The following is a 21,601-nucleotide window of genomic DNA, read 5'->3' as shown; positions in this document are numbered from 1 at the left end:
GTGCGGCTAGTGATGCGAAAAAACAGGAGTACGTAGTCGCAAGATACTCAGAGTCACACACCAAGGAGATCTGTGAATAAAAAATATATTTATTTGAAACTATTTTCTTTGAGAGACAAATTTTCAATTTAATAAAATGAATTGATTATTTCCGTGGTGTCATTTGCACTCGCGCCGTGTTGTTTTCCTGCTTTCAATGCATTGTGATCTATATATATTCAACTTTTGAGTGAACATTGATGGTCACTACATTGTGGGGAATTCTAAGTGCCTTTATGCTCCCTGAACATTTGGACACCCCTACAAAATGGTATAACCCCACAATTGTGCAGTCTATAGGGAATAGTGTGCACATTCAGACACAGTCATTGCCATCAACATAATTGATATTTAAAAAGAAATTAGATCACCCTTGTAATATAATCATGTACATGCCTATAATTTACTGTGGAATGCTTAAAATAGCATGATTAAGTCTGTTCCCATTTAAGTCCTGCAATCCCAACTCTTTCAGAGTCTGCAATTGTAATTACTAGCCTAAAACAAAATAAGGCTTACTAATGTGTCTCAGTCCAGATCATTGTCTTTAATGCGTCTCAGTCCAGATCATTGTCTTTAGTACCGTCTTATTCCTGTACCTCACTATTTACATAAAAGGAGATTTTTCTTATCCAACTGTTGGCAATTTATGTTGAAGGGCCACAAATCAGCAATTTGTGCACAGCTTTTATTTATATTGTTTCCACAAAAATAGTTTCATGTGACCTCAGCAAGTATTAAATTAAATAGATGTTCCTCCTTTTGATAAATGTATCATCGCTTACATTTATAGTTCAGGTAAGATATTTCCACTGCATATATTAGATATATTTCAGTTGCTGTGAAAACATAACTCGTGTGTGAAAGCATTTTACTTGTGTGTGAGAACATTTCAGTTGTGTGTGAGAGAACACGAAATTTCACTAGTGTGTGTGAGAATATTTCACTAGTGTGAATAGAAACATTTCAGGTGTGCGTATAAAAGCATTTCACTTGGAAGTGTGTGAGGTATATACTATAGTTGTGAATGTATTTTGATTGTGTGTGAATGGTAATTCTGATTTATGTCCCTAACACCCTCTCATACATAAACAGGTGTGTTATTGTAGTTAGCGCTGAATATATTTTGGCCCATCTGACTTGCCGTATTTACGCTTAGTTCGTGCCGTACTTCAACCCGGAAGTCAGTGGTTCAACCATGTCGGTGACAGGCAGCGACTACAAACGTGTGAGCCATGTCATATTCGACATGGATGGATTGTTATTAGGTACCCTGCAAAACCCGTTCACACACGAAGCATTTGTGTTACTTTAGCCTTCACGCGAAGGCTATGATAATACGGTAATGCAGTATTGGAAGTACAGTAATCCCTCGTTTATCGGGGATAATGGGTTCCTAAAACCACCCGTGATAAGTGAAATCCGCGGAGCATGGTCACTAACTAGAAGTACTGGTACTATGTTAATTCGCGATCGTGCTAACGCGAAAACAGACTTCTAAAGAAATGTAAACGAACATTTGGAGCAATACTGCATTGTCCTAAAGGTTAGACACATGTTTCCTCAATTTAGAGATTTTATTTTGACTTTTAAATGTTTTTTTTATTTGGAAAAAAAATCTGTGATGTAGTGAAGCTGCGATAAATGAAACTCGAAGTAGCGAGGGATCACTGTACTATGTCCATCCCATATGAGTGACAACATTTTGTAGCTTTTTGATGATTTAAAACAAATGACGTTACTCTAAATAATGGCTCAGTTCAGTAGTAATGTTTTTATAAAGCTGCATATAAAATTTCATTTCCCTTGTGTAAACACAGGTTGTTTTGTGATGTTCAAGCTTTTGTGAATGTATATGTACTAAAAGTGTATGTGCATTTTTAGAGAACCCGTTAAAATGTTTGTGTGATCATTGTTCTTAGCATTGTGTTATGATTATCATTATGATTTACATTTGGCATTTGATAGCATTGGGCTGGAAACTCCTAATCACAATTTGGTAAATTTCATACATATACAGTAGATTTGGAAAAATCCAAATTTATTGTATACGCTTTTGTTCAGTCCACATATAGTATGGGTAATATTTATTTTTTATTTATTTACAAAGTTTTGACCTATCCAAAATGTTGAAAAATGAATATCCTTCTTTGATGATGCAATGTTATTAATGATTGAACAAACAACTGTTTTCGTGATCGCCTGAAAAGTGAAGTATTCAGTCCGACATAAGCAATGTACTTGTTTAGTTATATTTTTCATGTATTTAGTTCAAAGTGTGTAATTTTCTGTTCATGCGGTCATTTCAGACACCGAGCGACTGTACACGGTGTCATTCCAGGCAGTGTGTGACCGCTTTGGAAAGGAATACACATGGGGAGTGAAGTCCAAAGTAATGGGTGCAAAAGCTTTGGATGCAGCTCAAACAATCCGAGACACTCTAGAACTTCCTATGACGGCAGAGGAACTCCTTACTGAAACCAGAGAAATACAGGAGAGGATATTTCCTTCAGCCAAACTCATGCCAGGTTTGCATAGTCTCCCCCCCTCAGTTTTTCACATTGTTTGCGTGATCACACATGTTGACTTGTCACTTCCGTAGGAAAGATTTTCAATATAATTTATAGTTGCAATGATTAATTGACAAGTAATGGATTATCAAATAATTTGCTAATTATTTTTCATGATCAAATTATTGTTTAGAGGCACAAAATAAAAAGAAAACATCTGCTTTTTCTTTTGAAATGGCAATCAACATTTTTGCCGATTTTCTTTTTACATGTTATTAACCAATTCAGTAACCAAATCATAAACATCTTTTAGTGCATTTTCTGTACTGTCTATTTGAAGAAATGTTAATTTTTTCGAATAATGGAATGTAAATTAAAATATGTAGTTTAAAATCTGATTAATCGATTTGTCAACAAAATAACCATTACATTAATGAAATAAACTGTTAGTTGCAACACTAATGTATGTTAATAAAATTAAAGAGTATCAAAACCATAGAACCCCTCCCCTCTACACACACACATTTCATGCTTAGTTTTCCCTAACACTGAGAGAGGATTAGGCTTTTGTCAATGTCAAAAATGCAAAGTACAGTCTTGTGAACTCTGCGGGTTTAGTCTTGGTAAGAGCATATTGCCTAAGAACTTGTCTATTATATATTGTACTGAGAAATTGCTTTGTAATTGTAGCGGCTGGCTATGTACTGTGCAAACTTCCCTCCTGGCTCTGAATTAGTTTGTTTTTTTCTAACCCTGGCTATTTATGGTGTATCCATTCTAAAACATAAACCTAATTCTTTAAGATGATGAAAGGAAGAAAAAACATTTTATAAACGCAAGACTGCCGTCATTTTGATCCCAGCACGATATTTTCAATATCCTTTATAGATACACGGTCTTAACATAAAACAAAAATATACTATATAGTGCAATAATGACGACTTTGTTTCTATGGAGATTGCCTGGTGTTTTTTGTCTTGCGCTTTCTGCCACCCCCAGCACCGCTATCATTAGCCTTTACTTTCCCAGCCAGGCTAAATAAAGTTTCCTTGCATGAAAGGTCTAAGTTTATACAAGATGTACTGTACACACTGGGGTGCTTACTGAGCCAAGCTCCAAAATGAGTGGAACAGTATGTGAACAAACGAGAGCGCAGCGTGAGAGTCAGCGAGACAAGGCCAGCGCTAGATGAACTATGTGCAAATGAAACAGCGGTGGGGTTGTGGCAAAAAACGGAAACTACTGATATGTACAGTATGATGTGATACGCGCCTAATAATATGAACTTGCAAAGCAATACGGCATTTTGGGACATTCATAGACACGAGTCAGCCTCTTCTCGTATCTACGAATGTTCATAAGTCGAACATTTATCATTTGAATTCTACCTATTCTTCTTAATCCGCTTAAATCTTTTTTTCAGGGATCAGATGCCATTGATGTTTGCATTATTCATGTTCATACGCAGAATGAAGGAAAATACATTTTGACTGGCATGTTGCATTAAAATACGTATTTTTGGGTAAACTTTTCTGGTGTTTCATCATTGTCACTAATACATTCCTTCACTCGGAAAGTAATACTGCATGCAATGATGAGGTTGAGTGAAATGACTTTTGTCTTGTTCAGGTGTGGAGAGGCTGGTGAACCATTTGAAGAAGCATGGTATCCCCATCGCCGTAGCCACCAGCTCAGCAAGTGCGACGTTCAAGTTGAAGACAAGCCAGCACAAAGATTTCTTTGCCATGTTCAACCACATTGTCCGGGGAGATGACCCTGAGGTGAAGAATTCCAAACCCCAGCCTGACTCCTTCCTGGTCTGTGCCAGCAGATTCAAGCCCCCGGCTTCTCCAGATACTGTAAGCATATATCTTCCAATATTTACTCATCAAATGATAATGTTTTAGGAATTTAACCCATGTAAGGTCACAGGCCTTTTTTGTATTTTGAGAAATGAGTGACAAATTGCAGTAATGATCTGTTCAATGTCGGAATACTATGACTATTTTCTTGTATACAATTCTCAAACACAAAAGGATGTGTCAGAGCGAATGTGGTGATGGCCTTGCTGGGGCAAGGTAGGTTATGATGGCCACTTGCTAACTGGTACACAGTGAGGGATAAAAGCAATAACAGTTTAAAAATACCGAAGGCAACGTTATGCTCGGTTGTAAAGAGCTGAATGTCCTACAAACACTGAGCCAAATGACAGCAACGCTTATGTCACCGTGCACGCAATAAAATCTATGAGAATTAAATCACAAAACGACCTACATATACATAATCTACAAAAAAATTGAGTTAGTTGAAGAACAGCTAAGATATTTATTATCCTAAGTGTACATTACAAAAGTAAAAAGACTGATATCAGGCAAAAAAAGATGCACAATATGAAAATTGTAAATTAAAGGAATAAACCCTTCACTCCTATTTTGAGACTTGCTGTTGTACTCCCAATGATACTATATAGCCATGCAAATCTCAGGTCGTTTTGTCAGACTTGAGAGATCTTGTTTTAATACACTGCTATTCGAGCAGCTGAGCTCCTCCACCATTATTAACCTTCTAAGGTGAAGGGTACATCGACTGTTAACAACTTTAACCTACTCAGTTTTAAGCATGATTGTTAGGTATTACTGATAATGTTGATAGTAATTTAAAAATGTAGTTAATGACATATGCTGGGGCGCTCATCTCATTAACTACATTTATAAATGTGCTACATTTATTGCTGGAAGGAAATTAGAGTCATGTTAAACAGCGGTGCTGTGAGATACGAGTTCAATTTTCTCCGTGACAAACCATGGTTTTTCCTCGAAACACTCGTATCTCAGATCACATTTTCCCAACTGAAAATGAAATTGCTTTCATCTGTTCCATGCATTACATTATAATAAATAATTCAATAAGGGAAAAATTGCATTCTATAATGTTTTACAATACTTTATAAAGACACACAGTAATGATGTAATTAAACAGAATTCAAATCAGTAATGTTTTGTGTCACATTGCATCAATTATAAATGGTGCCTCTTCTGATGTGTTAGACAGGCAGACGCAAATACAGTTCATTGAGGTGTTATTATGAATTCTACTTGAGCTGCTCTCCTTTTTTATTTGATAACCCTAAACTGGTGGGAAAAAGCGCACAAAAGATACACTGCCAATAATTTGAAAAGATAAAACGATTAAAATTGGTTTTCAAAATGATGACGGCTCAGTTGTTGGGGACCCCTGATGCTAAGCATCTGATGCCCTTAAAAAATGTTATACTCATAAAAATTAATTCAGTCAACTGGGATAGGCTGATGAATGAGTACAAATTAATAGATAAGTATTTTCTTGTTTCACCGGCAAACATTTGCTTACTCTTGTAAGTCAATTAAGAAATGTTTAAAACATTTGCACAATTACCTGCACTTAATTACCTTGAAGGTTGGATATTACAACAATTGTTGAATTATTCATACACTCCACACATACAATAATTAATCTCAATGGGAATATTTATCTGACACTGGGATTAATTTAAATTCTGACAGTATTGCAAAATAGATGGTGTTTTCCTTTAGAGCTTCCCCTTTATTTTAAGGGTGATACGAGTCCTTGAGTAATTTGAGTTCCTCAATTAAAAAAAAAAAGAAGGTTGCTTTTTTTTCTGCCTTGTGTACCCATTTATTTGGTGTGCTCCATTGATAACACCAGTGAAGCCAGCCACCACAACTCATGTTCTTGAAAATATTTCGACTCCAATGTGGTGAGCATGTCAGAGATGAGCTTTCTACCCTATTTTGCTGACTCGTTCTCCGTCCTTGACCTGGGCACCCATCCGTCATCGTTCCTACGTCTTCATTCGTAAAATAATTGTTGCTCTATCCTTGTCCGTCTTCGTCAGTTTACATGCAGTCAGTATTCGGGCTAAGGGCAGGCACTATTTTCCCTTCTATAAATATACTTTTATCCAAATATTCGATTATTTGATAGAATTTCCAGTAGTTCATCCCAATATGAAATTATTTAATAGCTAGTCTTATTTAGCTTTAAATTGAAATTCAGCTGACGCCACAAATGTGTTCCATTTGCAGTCTATTTTATTTCTTATATTACTTATGGTTCACAAAAGAAAAAAGACTGCATTGTGCCGATAATGAACTTGCAAGGTGTAAAATTCCAACCTCACGCAAAACTGGTGTGAATGACCATTCTAAAGGACACAAGTGTGTGTGTTGGTCTGCGCTAACAAAAGGCTGAATTAATCAGTGGCCAGCAGTGCCCCTTGTGTCTACTCTTAGTGCATGGACTGTAAAACACCTGATTCAGCTCTATCGGTCACTTAGAAGATGCATGACCTGAGTTCATGGGCTGGTTAAGATATATTTTCAGAAACTGGCTTCAGTAAGAGGGAAGCGGGGGATTCTACTTGACTTCCAGTGATCTCTCTTTAGTCATCAAATACTATTGAATACTGTATGGGGAAAGAGTGACATACTGTTGATTACTGTATAGGGAAAGAGTGACATTGAGCACAACTCAAATTCTATTCGATTGATCGCCAAGGGCAACATCGTGTTAAGCTCGTGTTAAGGAAAAGATGATGGCATTCTTCTCATATCATCCTGACATTTGTGGTCTCATCAAGGAGGTAAATTTGGCAGGTCAACACTCACAGCCCTTCTTCAGTCACTTTAAAGGATTCCTTCCAACTAATAGGTCTGCCTGTGACACCGCGCTGTTTTATCTACAGCCAGCTTTGGTTTGAGCTGGCATTTTTCTTGATGAGATATGAAACCGCAGCTCAGAGGGGGGATTCGACAGCGTGTTCACTGGAATAATAAATGATGATGCGTCAGTAAGCGTGAGTGAGCAAATGCAGGGCGGCTTCCGTTGTTCTGTTGCTCAATCTTCCGGTTTCCTTTTGGTTCACTCAACTAGCAGCAGATGAAAATAAGTGAAGTATATGAAACGTCCTAATCGCCCGTTTTCTGTTTATTCTCGCATTTTCCATTTGTGCATAATTTTTTTTTTTTGATTGGTTTCAAAATTGCATCTGCTTCAAGCGGAAAAAGGCCAAATTTAGGTCCTTTTTTGAATTTGTCGAATTTCCATGCAGGTTTATAATTGCAACTCTTGAAAATTTGAATTTAAATGGGTGGATGGAAAGCCACCGATTGTGATTTCATGTATGCAAAAAGGAAACAGGTGCAGGACAAAGAACCTCACCCAACCCCCATGCCACATTTCTCATCGAGTGCTGCACCTCAATGGCCTCACAGATGACTAACGTTGTGTAAGCGCTGCTTCCTCAGAGAAAGAATAGGAAAAAAGGTGCACTCTCTTTCTCTCAGAACTCAAACGCAGCGTTGATAATGAGCCAGGAGATTTTACCATAGGTGCACTTGGACGTCTGAGTAAGATTAATGAAACATAATAGCAAGTTCACGCTTAGACCGACACAGAGCGGAGCAAACTGGTTCTGGTCCTGTCATTAATCAAAAAGGCATTACCACTGGGAACACTGTTCTAATCTAGCTGTACAAGTCACGTACAATTAGGACAAGAACTTTACTTTCTGAATGACAAATTGGCCCATTATTGCTAGACAAACCATATTCGCCAATACTCACCTGCACTAGGGTAACGCAAACGGTTCGGAGGCAATGAGTTGAGTTTGTGGTAAAATAATAAAATCCATGTAAAAGGAGCAACATGTTGGGCAAGATTTACTGCATAAGTCATTGAAAGAATGCATTTCTTTGAAAGAAGTAATAGCTAACACTGAGTCATAAATTAAATAACATGCTGCCTGATAATGACTCTGGGCGACTTGTGTGCATGTGAGTGGTTTGAATTGTGCAGTAAATATTGAATGGAAGTGTGTCTTTTGGAAATACAGCGAATAGTGTTGTAATGAACCCAGAACTTAGAGTCGTATGAACACAGCCCTAAAAGGCTGCCACGTTGTTTTGAAAAGCTTCCGTGGAAATAATCAAAAGGGCCTGACTGGCTCACAATTTTTTTCCTGCAATGCCCTAAAATATTCAAGAATTGTGTCTTTGAAATAAGCTCAGACAAAATATTATATGTGAATGGAAAAGTGAAACTCCCAGCGTTCCCCTCATCTGGCACCAGTTAGTGTTCTTCTATTTTGAAGAGGTCTGACGCAAGTAGGCCATATTATACAAGTAAAACGAAACATGTTTAGCAAATATCATTACAAATTACATTGATCTAATTGAATTTATTTTGAGAACATACAAATAACAGGTTGGACCAATGGCCTGTACATTCCATAAAATACAAAACCCTAAAATGAATGAAAAATGAGATATCATAGATGGTAAAAACCAAGAACAGCAAACTCCATTGTAATAAATTGGAACTGACAATTCTTATATATGGTTGGTGAAAGTCAATTTGATGAGATGAAGCAGCGTTGCCGGTGGACACCTCGAGGGAACGTGGTCCTCCTTGAGACAGAATCCTCCACAGCAACTGCAATGGCCTCACTTAGGGAGGGAGAGGCCAAAATCCAAATGTTAGGCGTAAAACAAAATTTCAGAGTGTAGAAATTAGTATTGAGATTTTAACATTTGTACATAGGAACATACCCTAATTTCCGTGGGTAGTCCATTGCAGTATACTGAATAAAGTTAGTCTTTATTCAGTAGACCCTGCCAAATTTTCTTTTAGCTCTCTGAGTCACTAAATGATCAACAGATGCTGAACGTAATGCTCAGGATGGACTATAAGGCACGATTAAGTCAACATGACAGAAATGTGGTAATACTATATGGCTCGCAGAAACTTCAAGTCAGGTTGACCAGGAGTTGATCGGTAGCGAATAAAAGGGTAATTTGATCAAACAGTTTTGTTCTATAAAGTGCTGCTGCTGCCGCTGTATTTTGTACAAATTGCGAGCTCGTCAAACTAGAGATGGGAAGATCAGAAAGACTCGTCACTGATGGAATGGAACCGGGACGACCAAATGCAGCTTGCACCAGGGTTTATTGAGGGAAAAGGGACTTGGAAGGGAGGATGAAGGGGAACAGACAAACCTAACATGACATCCTGACACAGGGACTAAACTAACTGAAACCGAGAGACAAGAACAGAAGAACAAGAGATGAGAATAACTGAACAGAAAAAGAAGGAGACAAGACTAGAGACTGGAGACGAGAACAATCCGACTGGGAGTCACACACAGACAGGACTTAAATACGGGACAGGTAACGAGTCGAATTCCTCGTTTGGCATGGACAAACTTGGCCAATAAAAGCTCATTGATTGATTGATTGATCGATTGATCGAGGCAGTTGACTGATTACATAGATTGTGAGTAGTCACAGGAGGGGAAAGGCACGTACACAGAGACGTAGACAGAAACCATGGCAACATAGACACACAAAAATGAACGGAGACAGGTTGTGACAATAATAGCCAAGACATCACTTAACAAATGAAGAGTCTCTGCGTCACCAATGTGCTGGCTTTGTGATGTTACCAAGAGTGGGGAAAATCAGTTTTCATAATTTTCTTGATATGCAGTTGAAGGGAGAAAGGTGAACAAAAATAACAGCCAGATTTTTGTCTGTCACTTGCCCCTAGTTTGTTTGAAGCTTGGCAGACTTGAGCCTTGTTTGTGATTTGCATATCATGACATAGTCCCGACTCTGCTAGAAACTATTTGCTCCCTTTTTATTGAGCCCTTCATTAACACTAGCTACTATTTGTGGTCTCTGCAGAGCGACAGAGAACAGCGATGGTGAAATGTTAGACACCCCTTGCGTAAGCCTACCCCCTTGGCTTCAAGATCATTTAAGAAATTTTGCGGACAATCTGTCACTGCCACTTACTCACCCGCCGCTGCTCAAGGTACACACTTGACGCACGTAATGTTTTCTTCAGTCTCAAACAGAACGACAGAACGGTGATTTATGTGCGTTAACGCAGATGTAGGCGTCGGCTTATTAACTAACATTTCACAGTTTGACAGCCGTGCGATCGTGGAGTCAATAATAGCGATATTTTCTGCACCGATGAGCATGGCCGTTTTAGCAGCATTTGTGTTTGGAATATTGACAGCAGTACAACATCATTTATGTAAGATTCAGAACTTACTTCATACTGATAGGTGAAAAATTCAAGAAGTTTGAATGCTTTTGCAAGCCTCTGTTTATAACATCGCCCACATACAGCGTTGCTCTGCCAATAATTGGCGTCTCTCTGTGTGAAGATCTCTTTTTGCAAAATTTCGACCACATGAATCTGCATGTCAAAGAGCTGCAGTGGTGTGGGATGTACAGATCCAAGCTCCAGATCCACAAATCACTGCAACTATTCCAAGCCACAGATGACATCAGAGCAAAATGGATTTGTGTTATTTACTTAATAATGAAAACAATTCAGCTTCCGTCCACAAAATTGCGTCATTTGTGCCAGCCATTTCACATGTGACTGCTTTGACTATCCGGGTCACGACAACGTTGGACTGGCAGTAAGACTCTTGGTAAAAGATGGATCAATGCATATTATCGGTTGAAAAGCTCTAGCATAAGCTAACACAAATAATTTGTCATAAGAATGACAGAAATTTCAACCAACATTGTCAGTTCTCCAGAAAATAGAATTTCAGCCAGTTATTGGATTCGCACCTGCACATTGCTGAGACATTTCTTGGAGTTGGCCACCAAATTTGCACGAAGCTCAAGAGAGCTTTTGGCTCACCCCATTTTGCTGAAATCTCTAAATCCTTCAAGTTTCTCAGCTGCCGCTTAGAAACATCAGCTCGCTTCGCACCTTTTGTGCAGGCTTTTGTTCTGTAGACTGTCCGCTCCACATCAAGAGTGTGCTCCTTCTTGACCCATGGCTTTGTTGCCCTTGGAGTTATGTCATGCATCATTGTTATGCTGGAAATCACATGTCCGACCCAAAGAATTGACAGTACATTGCTCTATTTGTTGTGTCCTCAATGCAATGATATCACTCTGTACCCTTTGCAGCAAAAAAAGCCCAAAACATAATGTTTCCAGTCCTCCATGCTTTAGTACGAAGACGCTGTTCTTTGGCTCATACTGTTTTTTTTTCATTTTCCACACGCGGTGGGTCAAATCATTGACAAAATAGTTCAACTTTGCTCTCACCTCATCACAACATTTTCTCCCAAGCCTTCTGAGTTTATTTATAATGTACAGCGGCAAACATCAGACAAGGGCTTCACATTCTTTCCTGGACAGGGACATTCATGGGCACATTCCATTTTTGCGGACTCCAGCACCCCTGCTACCGTTGTGAGGATAAGTGATTCGGAGGATGAATGAATGAATGAATAATCAGACAATTTATTGGTCATCAGAATTTTACTCAGCCAAATATCCAAAAAGTAAAAGCAACTAATGGTATTCATTTATCTGAAGACACCGATCATATTAATTACCTCATAATATTTAGGAAACAGATAAGTAAATACCAATATGCAGTGTTCACATTTTCAAATGATCACTACGATGACATTCCTGGGAAATAACAATTGTTCTATCACTGGTGAGCTATTTTTAGAACAGGCCCACGCCACCAGCTACTGATGTGTTTTTTGGGGCTACCGTGAGCACCACATTGGTAAGCCCCGCTTTATTTTTTCCGTGGGGGGAAGGACGAGCACCTGGAGGAGGCTCACACAGACCCGTTTTGCATAAACATAAGAGTAATATATGCAGGAGGATCGTTACGCGAGTATCTATATGAAATGGGCCGTGGTTCTGTTCGATAGCAGAAAAAAACTGAAAGCTGAAATAGGTACGTATGTATTCTCTATCTCCAATCAAATGTATGATTGTGCTGACCAAAATATGTCAATAATTCCTAAAAGCAAGTGGCTTGGTTCCTGGAAAAAGTGTATTCAAAGATCAAGCAAACCAAATTTGGTCACATCTGTGGGCTTTGTTCCAGAACCACACTATGTGTCAAGGTGATGCAGGTTATTCTTTAGTCAAAGTCAAAGTCAAAGTCAGCTTTATTGTCAATTTCTCCACATGCCAAAGACACACAAAGAAACCGAAATTTCGTTCCCCCCTATCCCACGGTGACAAGACATGGCTCACAACAGACAAACAAGTAAACAAGTATAACAAAAGCGTGCTGAATAAATAATGAATAAATAACACAACAATAAATAAATAAATAAATAAATATCTCTCATTCATACTTGGAAACCTTCACCTTCGGAGAGGTGCTGGCCCAACAATGTATTTGGCAAATGAAAACCGGAACACCTACGACCTGTTGGAAAATCTGTTAATAAAAAGCTACAAACTTTTGCAGATTGTATTTAGTTACAAAAATCAATGAATGATAACGCAAGTATTGACAAAGATCATGCCTCACCTTGTTCCGGTTGATAACGAGCAAAAAGTGTTGGTAATAATAATGATGTGTTTTTGACAACATGCCTATTGCAGGCACGGACGGTGTCGTTCCACCGGTAGGCTCCCAGTAATATGCAGTAAATCTCATTCAATTCTTAAAAAGCATACGTTTAAAAGTTCATTTTAAAAGCTTCCGAGAGTTGTGGCCAACCGTTTTAGCGTCTGAGTCATGGCTCTCGAAATGCCCACGATGTCTCCGATGAGTTTTCGTGCAGTGTATAAAAATGTAAACAAAGCTAACGGAGTAGGGCTGGTGGGGGCACCTTCCTTCAAATTGCACTTTTAATGGCTAGACCGCCTCCCCTAGGTCAAGCGCGCTCCTGCGAGAAATGTCAAGCTCATCAGATTGGAAATGCAAACGGTGCCTCTGTGTCCCATTTGCCTGCATTTGTTTTTGCTCTCAGCTCTGCCGTCTGCCTAATAAACTTGTGGAATAGTATCATTTTGTTGCCCTCCATCTTGTCACCCCACACAGTGCTTGGTATTCGAGGATGCTCCCAACGGTGTGAGGGCGGCCTTGGCTGCGGGGATGCAGGTGGTGATGGTTCCCGATGAGAACTTGGACCCAGCTTTGACTCAGGAGGCTACACTGAAGCTTAAGAGCATGGAGGAATTTGAACCGCAGCTGTTTGGCTTACCGGCATTTATCTGATGTTATTGCAAAGCTTGGTGGTTTGGCACTATCGGTTTTATTTTAGCTCTTATGTTTCAAAGCTCTAATGTCATTGGGAGTACAATATGACACCTAGATATTGTACTCCCAATGACATTAGCCCCAAACATCTCAGACTCAAGGTCGTCAGTTATTTACGCATCCATTCCTAATTTTTTTTTGTCATAAAAACATTAGACATAACTACCGTATTTTCCGCACTATTAGGCGCACTTAAAAACTTAAAATTCACTCAAAAAACCACAGTGCGCCTTATAATGCAGAGCGCCTTATATATGGATCAATTGATGAATTTGTTGATCCATACCGGTTGTACACAGCGGTCTGCCAAAATGTTTCGGTACGTTTTAGGACGACTAGTAAATTACAAGGTCGCATTGCTTCCCAGCATTACGGCAACCGTGGTCAGGGGGCGTCACTAAATAGCTGTTGTACCCGCGAGGCTATTTAATTTCAAAATAGGCTGTTCGGTTAATGTTTTCGAGTACGTTTACGGATCAATATGCAACGGAATCATAAATAAGCAGCACCAATGTGTTAAATCAGTCTTTAGTCGGTTCAGATCACTTTTATGGGAGAACGTTTGACAAACGTGATTGTTCACAGGGGGCCGCCATGACACTTTGCTGAGGCTCATGGGAGTATGCGAGCTGAGGCTCATGGGAGTTTGCTCGCGGCTCATGCTATAATGATAGCTACTATACGCACGATGCTATTTAATTTCAAAATAGGCTGCTCCGTTAATGTTTCGAGTAAATTTACAGATCGATATGGAAGGGAAACATAATCGGTACGAATGTGTTAGATTGAACTTTAGTCAGTTCCCATCGCTTTTATGGGAGAAAGTTTGAGAAACGCGATTGTTTTCATAGGGCTCATTGGTTATTGGCTAGTGGATGCGTACCGCAACCATTGTCAACCTCAGATTGTTGTACTATAGATTCTATTTTATGCGCCTTTTAATCCAGTGCGCCCTATATATGAAATCATTTCTAAAATAAAAAATTCAATGAGGGTGCGCTTTATAATCCAGTGTACTTTATGGTGCGAAAAATAAGGTAATCTAATCCACAGCCCCGTTATAGCCAAGCACGGCAATGTCACCTTTTACTCTGATAGCTAAGCCAAATCCTTGAATCAGACATTATTGTTGAAAGTTTCCTGTCTTTAAAAAGAAATGCTTGTATACAACTAGTTGGGACTCTGAAGTTTCTGTCAAGTGTGCCCACCTATGAAATGCCAAATTAAACCAAGCCAACCTCATGCGTGCTGCTTATTTCAGAAAATGTGTCTGTGAACAAACAGTTCTTAATTGATGTCATGGCATTGCCGATTTGTACATAATTCCACCCACACCGACTTATTCTGGCTATTCTAACTGTTGACCAGCATTCATTCATAGTTCAGCAGATCGGCAATGAATTTTGTTGGATGCACTTAATAGCTAAGAGCTTCTAAGGTAGCACGTACATTACTTGTGTGATGAAATTGTCAATTCTCAAGGGCTATTTGTATTTTGTGATGTATGCATTGGATGCTTCAAGAAATTGGCAAGTGTAAATTGGCGGCTATGTGATGAAGTGCTTGCACTCGTTCCACAGTTCAGCTCCTTGTTTGGACCGGGAGCTCAAAATGCAATAACCTTAGCGTTAGTGCAATATCTACTTTTATTCTGCCATCAACTTGAAGCTATTTTTTTCAAACTTATTTGCATGACAGCTACTGACCTTGGCAGAGGCCTACACCGTTAGGCTCTGACCGTAATGCGGTCTGTCTTGCTCTTCGGCGCCGACTTGAAGTGGCCTTATTGAAATGCCCCAAACACAACTCCTGTCTTCAATGTAATCCAGTAAGGAGACTGCAATTTGTACTCAGCCTTTCATCTCTGCTTGTCTGGCCAGCCCCACGCCAAGCAGGCTTTTACAGCTCGGCCCGCTCCGGGAGCTTCTGGGGGCCGCGGTGCCCTTCAGGCTGCCGAAATAGAATTTTTCTACACTTCTATCCCTTTTCAACCTTTAATCCCCGAGGAGAGCTAATCGTCTCAGCTGCTTTTTCACCTCATTCCCTGCTCAATAACACACAGCAATACAATTTTTTTTTCTTAACCATGATATTTATCATTTACGTTTTACTGCCAGCCTAACTCATCTTGGCCAGAGTATGCGTGAGTGATTTCACAGTTAAAAGGGGTCTAATTTTGGAAGCTTTTAGTAGACATGACCTCATTGCATCTTCATTGCATTTATTTTCATGATCTGCCTTTTGATCTTACAGTGTAAACATCTGTGATTTTATAGACCCTGTAAGTGGATGAGTACAGGGCATTGATATATTTTTTGAATATTTGTTTATCACCTTTGTTTCTTACAAATACAAATGTGTAAGAGTTCTGAGGTTGAACAAATGCCATTACGGGATTTTAAAGTTTCCCTTAGGACGTAATAGAAATTCCAAGAATCATATCTAAGGTTTACACATTGCTGTCCGCAAGTATTTGCACATTGACAATTTAGATGTCATTTAAGTGTGTACTTTGGCTTTAAGTGGTCCATCCACCAAATATGCCGGAGTTAAATCCACTTTATGTGTTTGACTTAGCCCCTTTTGAGAGGCACAACATAAAATTTAAATGTTATCGTCATTTTTTTTTTTTACATGCTTTAATGAAAATCCTTTGCGCTGAAGGATGTCGGGATTGCAGTGGGATCGCCAAATTCCTCCCTCTAAATGTTCACCTTCAGTTTTTGCTTGTTTCTGGCTCTTCTGCAGCCTTCAGTACAGCGGAACAATTTGAGTATGCATACCACCTCTCCTGTTGCCACATGCCGTTGTATACTTGTTAAATTTCCCCTGCCATTATTTTAATTTGGATACAAGTTGACCTTGTCTGCCGTAAGAATTTAATTCCAGAACATCTACTTATTTACATTCATGAAGGCTATTGAGTATAGAATTTGATAATGATAAGTTTTGCCTTCTCCAGAGTATTCGTGATTTCTGTTACTGTGAAAGGTTTGGATTTTTAGCCAAGGAAATTATTCTATATATTCATCCATCTTAATTGTCATGTCATTAGGGATGTGAATTGCAATTCTTTGAGTACCAGTAATACGGTTCCTATAAATCGTTGGTTTGCTTTCCTGTCAACTCTGCTCAATTATTGCATTTTCATTCATCACACAAAGTTTGGTGTTGCCTGTGGATTCTCCACTCATAAGGTGCAAATGATTTTCATCCAAGTATTGAAAATATGATGAATACTGTCCTTTATGGTCTTCACTCGGGGGAGGATCTCATCCCTGCGTCTTAATATCGGGTCTGTATCAGTATTTTGTGACGAAGGAGGAGCTGAACTGGAAGCCAATTAACCAAAGAAAGCATAAATCACAAGCGGGTTAATCCTTTATTACTCTTGCAACTGAGCTTGTGAAGTATCTCTCGATAGAGGCAGCAGGTTTGAATGCTGAGAAAAAAAAAGAACCCAAGCAAAATGCATACCACGAATGAATCCCGTAATCAATCTGTCTGTCTTAATTTTGAATGACAGTTTTTTCCTATATAAGAAATGAAGCTTTATGGTAACCACTAAACCAAAACGCAAATTTCTATCGTAAAACAAAGTACAACCTCAAACGGCCGTTTAACGGCAGTGAGTTGGAGGAGGACAATTTTAATTACTATTGATGCTTGCCTGGGTATATGGTATAATGGTTTCCAGCTGAGGGCACAAGCTTTGCTTTGTGTCAGCTCTTTTGAAAGTGGCCACAAGTGCATGCCCCCGCAGCACGGCATCTTGAAGCTACATGCTAAAAAGTGCTCCTCCTTTTTCCAGACAAAATTGGCATTCTGGGCCAACTATTCAACTCCTTTATCCCCAACTTAATTCTGCCTGACTGCAGGAAGGGCAGCTGAGGGTTGTGGTGCTGCAGAGATAGCACCCTGACATGTTTCCCAGGCCCTTGTCCTTGTCTGTGCTTGGGACTGATAGCCGGGATTGGTTGTGGGACACATTCATCTTCAACGTCAAGTTTTTATATCCGCTTTTTATCAGCACTCAGACACTCTTCTTACAGGTAAAGTCGGAAAAAGCACGGTCACCTCGAGACATTGCGTACATGACCTCTTTTCCAGAAGAGGGGGGGGGGGGGGGGGTTTACCGGATCTAAATGAATTGGACAAGATAAGATCAGATAACATAGACAGGTCTCTTTCTTTACATTTCCATAAGTTGTGTCTTTGGTGAGACACAGTCCTTTAATGAAAGGGAAATTCTCTTTTTGTATTTTAACCCGCCCTCATCTGTAAGGACTGAGAAACTTGGAGGGAGGTTATCGCCTTACAGACTGAATGAGGGATTAAATATTTATCACTTTATTATAGCCGAAAAGCAATGGGTGACTAAAGTACTGTGATTTAACTGTTTGCATCTCAGTCACTTCTTATTTGAATGACTTGGGCAAACTCCCAGAAATATCACTCTTCTTAAAACTGAAAGAAAAGTTGAAGTTGGGCATATCATGAACAGGCTTTTGTGGAAAAGCAAATTTGATGTGAGAAGTTGCAGTGGATGCTGTTTATGCTGGATAATGTACTTAAACCAGGAAGGGATTTTATGGAGATAACAATGTCCGCACCACAGTTTCATATTTTGAGATAAGACGCTGCCATGCTTTTTTTTGCACTGCTATGCCTTTTGCAATTGTGATATAAAATGAAACATATTTTGATTCCCCTTATACGAGAGTTCTGTTTACCAAAATTCTGGAATCAAATCTCAACTTTGCAATAATTCTTAGCGGAGAAACATATTTTCTGTCTTTTTCTCAACTCATTTCTTTTTTGTATTGACATTTACCAATACGTTTTATTGCTCCAGACAGATGTGAGGTGGAATTGATTTAAAGTAGTGTGGCAACTGGCAAATCATGGAAAATGACCCTACTTAGTGGCATAATTAAAGCACTGTGATAAAAAATATTTTCGGGGACATGAAGACATGGTGATGTAATCATAAGCTGCATCATTGGTAATAGCAGCAGCAAAAACTATGAGTGACTCACAGTTCTATTAACATTTATTCGTGGCAATACCATGCTGCACGATTTACGTCGGTAGAAATATACAACAGCCAATAGGATTTAGAAAACAACCGAGTTGCTGTGGTAGCGTGCCGCTCATCTAGCGCCAGACTAAAAAAAACATATAAAATAATAACACAACAGAAAAACAGTATTTGGTGTTTTATGAGAGAGGGGTAACTTTATGTAGCTTACATTGAAGCTTGCTCGCTCGCTGCCTGGCTATACTGAATCATAATTTGAAAACAATAGTTACATTGTCATGTCTTCAAAGAATCATGGTAGATGTTAATACCTTCATGTTTATTTACTTCAAAACACCGACACTTTATGGCCGTAGTTGAAATCAAGTACATCACTTTAGCGTGCTACTTAATGTTCCCGCACCCACAAAGCGAGTGATACATTCAAAAGGTTCTCAGAAAAAGCAGTAACAGAACATTTGATGCAACAGACAGCAATGAAACACAGAGAAGCCAAGATAAAATATAGCACATTTAATAAACAAGAATAATGTGTCTAAATGAGGCAAGAAGACTCCATCATTGTGATCGAGTTACAAAATACAAAAATGCTTGTAATGTGTTTTTAAATGAAAAAAGAATTGCACTTTTGATATATAAATGACACGATAGAAGTTATTTAACAGTGTGGCCATCTTTAGCTATGGACATTCAAGCTCTAAAAAAAGAGCTTCTGTGTGCTAAAATGACCCCACCAAACATTAATGATACAGTGTGCTTTTTAATTTCAGCCTGTACAGGTCTGCTCAATTTGTAATGTTAGGCATTGATTCCAAATTTCATCTTTAATGTCTATAAATGTTTTTGTTACTTTCCACTCATGACACAATTAGCTTTGGACAATTGAGTTCATATGACAAAAGCAATGGGGGAAAGATAAATAACTAAAAAGGAAATATACCCTTGCGGTTTCAGCAATACTTGACTATTATTCATTTAATCACCTTGGACTCAGTTATAATGAAAACAAATGCGTTGTTATGCTTTGCTCTTTTGTTTTGTTTCTTAGCACTGTGTGAAAAAGAACTTGGCACCTAAATTGGCTCCGCCACCCTCAGCAGCAACAGCTGTAATCTTGAATTTTCTATAACTGGCGATGATTCGGTCACTTCACTAGAGATATTTTAGTCTACTGTGTTATGCAGAATTGTTTTAAAAACAGCCACACTGGAGGCTTTTTAAAAGGTCATGTCAAAGCACTTCAAACCAGTTTCAAGTTTGGACTTTGACAAGGCCACTACAAAAGATTCAACCGCCCCACTATTATTTAAAGCCATTCAGAAGTTGCCTTGCTGGGTTATTGTCCTGCTGCAGAACTAAAGTGTACTGGTGCTTAAGGTAACAAACTGTTGGCCGAACATTATCCTTCAGGATCGATTTTCTGATGAAACACAAAAATCATGCTTCCATCAATCAAAGCAAGTCATCCAGGCCCTGAAATAACAAGTCTAATCAAAATAAAGCCAGTGAGTTGTTTAGAAATCCCCCGAATTACCCTTTTAATCATTTTAGTAGTGTTAGTCCAGTCTATAAATGGTTTTACTTTTATTGACAATATTAATAATTACCTTTTCTTGGATAGGTTTGAGTAACATTAAATTAGCATTTCTTCACTAAGAGTAAGACATGTCTGTGATTTTTATTGCTAGATTTGCTCCAATGCTTGCAGAAAATAGGTCAGACATAATCTATTCATCACATTTTTCATACTACAAATATTCCTTTCATTGCCAATAAAGGATAACTGGCCTGTCTATTCCTTACTCCTCGATTTAATCTGTACTTTCAGATAATTTGTATAATTTTCAAATATTTTACAACAACTTTGTCATATCCTCGCTAGACTAGTTAACTTGTTTTCATATATTTTATGTCAGCATCGTGTCTGATATTAATTTATGTCACATATTCATAAAATCGTTGAGTTAAAGTGTTCTGTTGTGATATTGTGGGCATTGTGTTTTTTAATGTTTAAGAACCTATCTGGAGTTTGAGTTTATGGTGGTTTTAGCGTGCTTGTGCAGGGATTGAGGATCAGTTTGTTGAAAATCATCAGTATCTCCCTCATCTCGTAGCTCTTTCCTCTGTTCCTCACTCCTCATCTGTGAGGGCCTTTATGGAAATTATCAATGAGGGTCTTTCTCCTCTCGATTTCTCTGAACAATGGGTCCTCTCCATCTCAATGTCCTGTTGCAGCTTCTCAGCTATAAACTTCTCCGCAGCTCAGGTCTCTGCCATTAGGTTGTTGCATCTGAATCGTTCCTCTAAATATTCCACCAAATATAATCTAAGATTGCCCTTTCTAATACATCAATTCTGAAGCTCGAGTTTATTATCACTTTCCAAATCTTTAGAAGTTGCCCTTTTATTGTTGGAGCAGCACCTTAAACATGTATATCTGCTGCACGAGTAAGACTTTAGTCTCCCAACTTTTGGCGGCGGCATCTTTTGGGGATTATTCCCTCGCTCACAGTGTCTTGCTAATGAAGGCCGCACGATTGCTAGTAAACGTGTTTGTATGCTAGCTCGATGGCTCTCGCTGCATGGAAAGTAGAAAATGAACAGCTCTGCTCAAGATGAGCCAACAGCAGACTTTGTCAGTCAACTGTCTCAAAGGATGAAGGAGTGGAGTCTGGGCTTGTGGCATGCTGCTATGTGTTTTCCAATTGGAGCAATACTCTGCAGGGTTTTCTTGCTTGTTTTGAGAGGATATTGTGACATTTGACCTAGATAGCACAGCCATCTAAAGTTATATCTGATTTCAAATGTTGAGGCCGCTTGCTCTGGGAAAGAGAATTATTTCCTTAACATCCGTAACAGGGAAGTACAAAATTGTCAGACCACAAGAGAGGAGACT

At 38.8% G+C, this 21,601-nt stretch overlaps 1 protein-coding gene and 1 long non-coding RNA gene across 2 annotated transcripts; one reads left to right on the top strand and one right to left on the bottom strand.

Moving 5' to 3' along the window:
- Nucleotides 1–1,163: 1,163 nt before the first annotated feature.
- On the top strand, nt 1,164–14,906 carry pudp (pseudouridine 5'-phosphatase). The gene is made up of 4 exons (XM_049752723.1): nt 1,164–1,307; nt 2,349–2,567; nt 4,179–4,408; nt 13,446–14,906. Exons 1-4 carry the CDS (start codon nt 1,238–1,240, stop codon nt 13,620–13,622), a joined length of 696 nt encoding a protein of 231 aa, XP_049608680.1. The 5' UTR covers nt 1,164–1,237; the 3' UTR covers nt 13,623–14,906.
- LOC137840067 (uncharacterized) lies at nt 8,948–11,598 on the bottom strand. Its single transcript, XR_011086485.1, has 2 exons — nt 11,201–11,598; nt 8,948–9,055 (listed from the first exon to the last, which is right to left on the bottom strand). It is a non-coding gene; the product is annotated as an uncharacterized lncRNA (long non-coding RNA).
- Nucleotides 14,907–21,601: the final 6,695 nt, after the last annotated feature.

This window comes from Syngnathus scovelli, chromosome 2 (genome assembly GCF_024217435.2).
Source record: "Syngnathus scovelli strain Florida chromosome 2, RoL_Ssco_1.2, whole genome shotgun sequence".
Lineage (NCBI taxonomy): Eukaryota > Metazoa > Chordata > Actinopteri > Syngnathiformes > Syngnathidae > Syngnathus > Syngnathus scovelli.
The sequence above is the reverse complement of the archived record's forward strand: the minus strand, read 5'-3'. Positions and strand labels throughout refer to the sequence as shown.

Coding starts and splice junctions, on each gene's coding strand:
- pudp (XM_049752723.1), top strand. CDS start 1,238: ATGTCGGTGACAGGCAGCGACTACAAACGTGTGAGCCATGTCATATTC. Junction 2,568..4,178: donor TTCAGCCAAACTCATGCCAG/GTTTGCATAGTC, acceptor TGTCTTGTTCAG/GTGTGGAGAGGCTGGTGAAC. Junction 4,409..13,445: donor CCCCGGCTTCTCCAGATACT/GTAAGCATATAT, acceptor CACCCCACACAG/TGCTTGGTATTCGAGGATGC.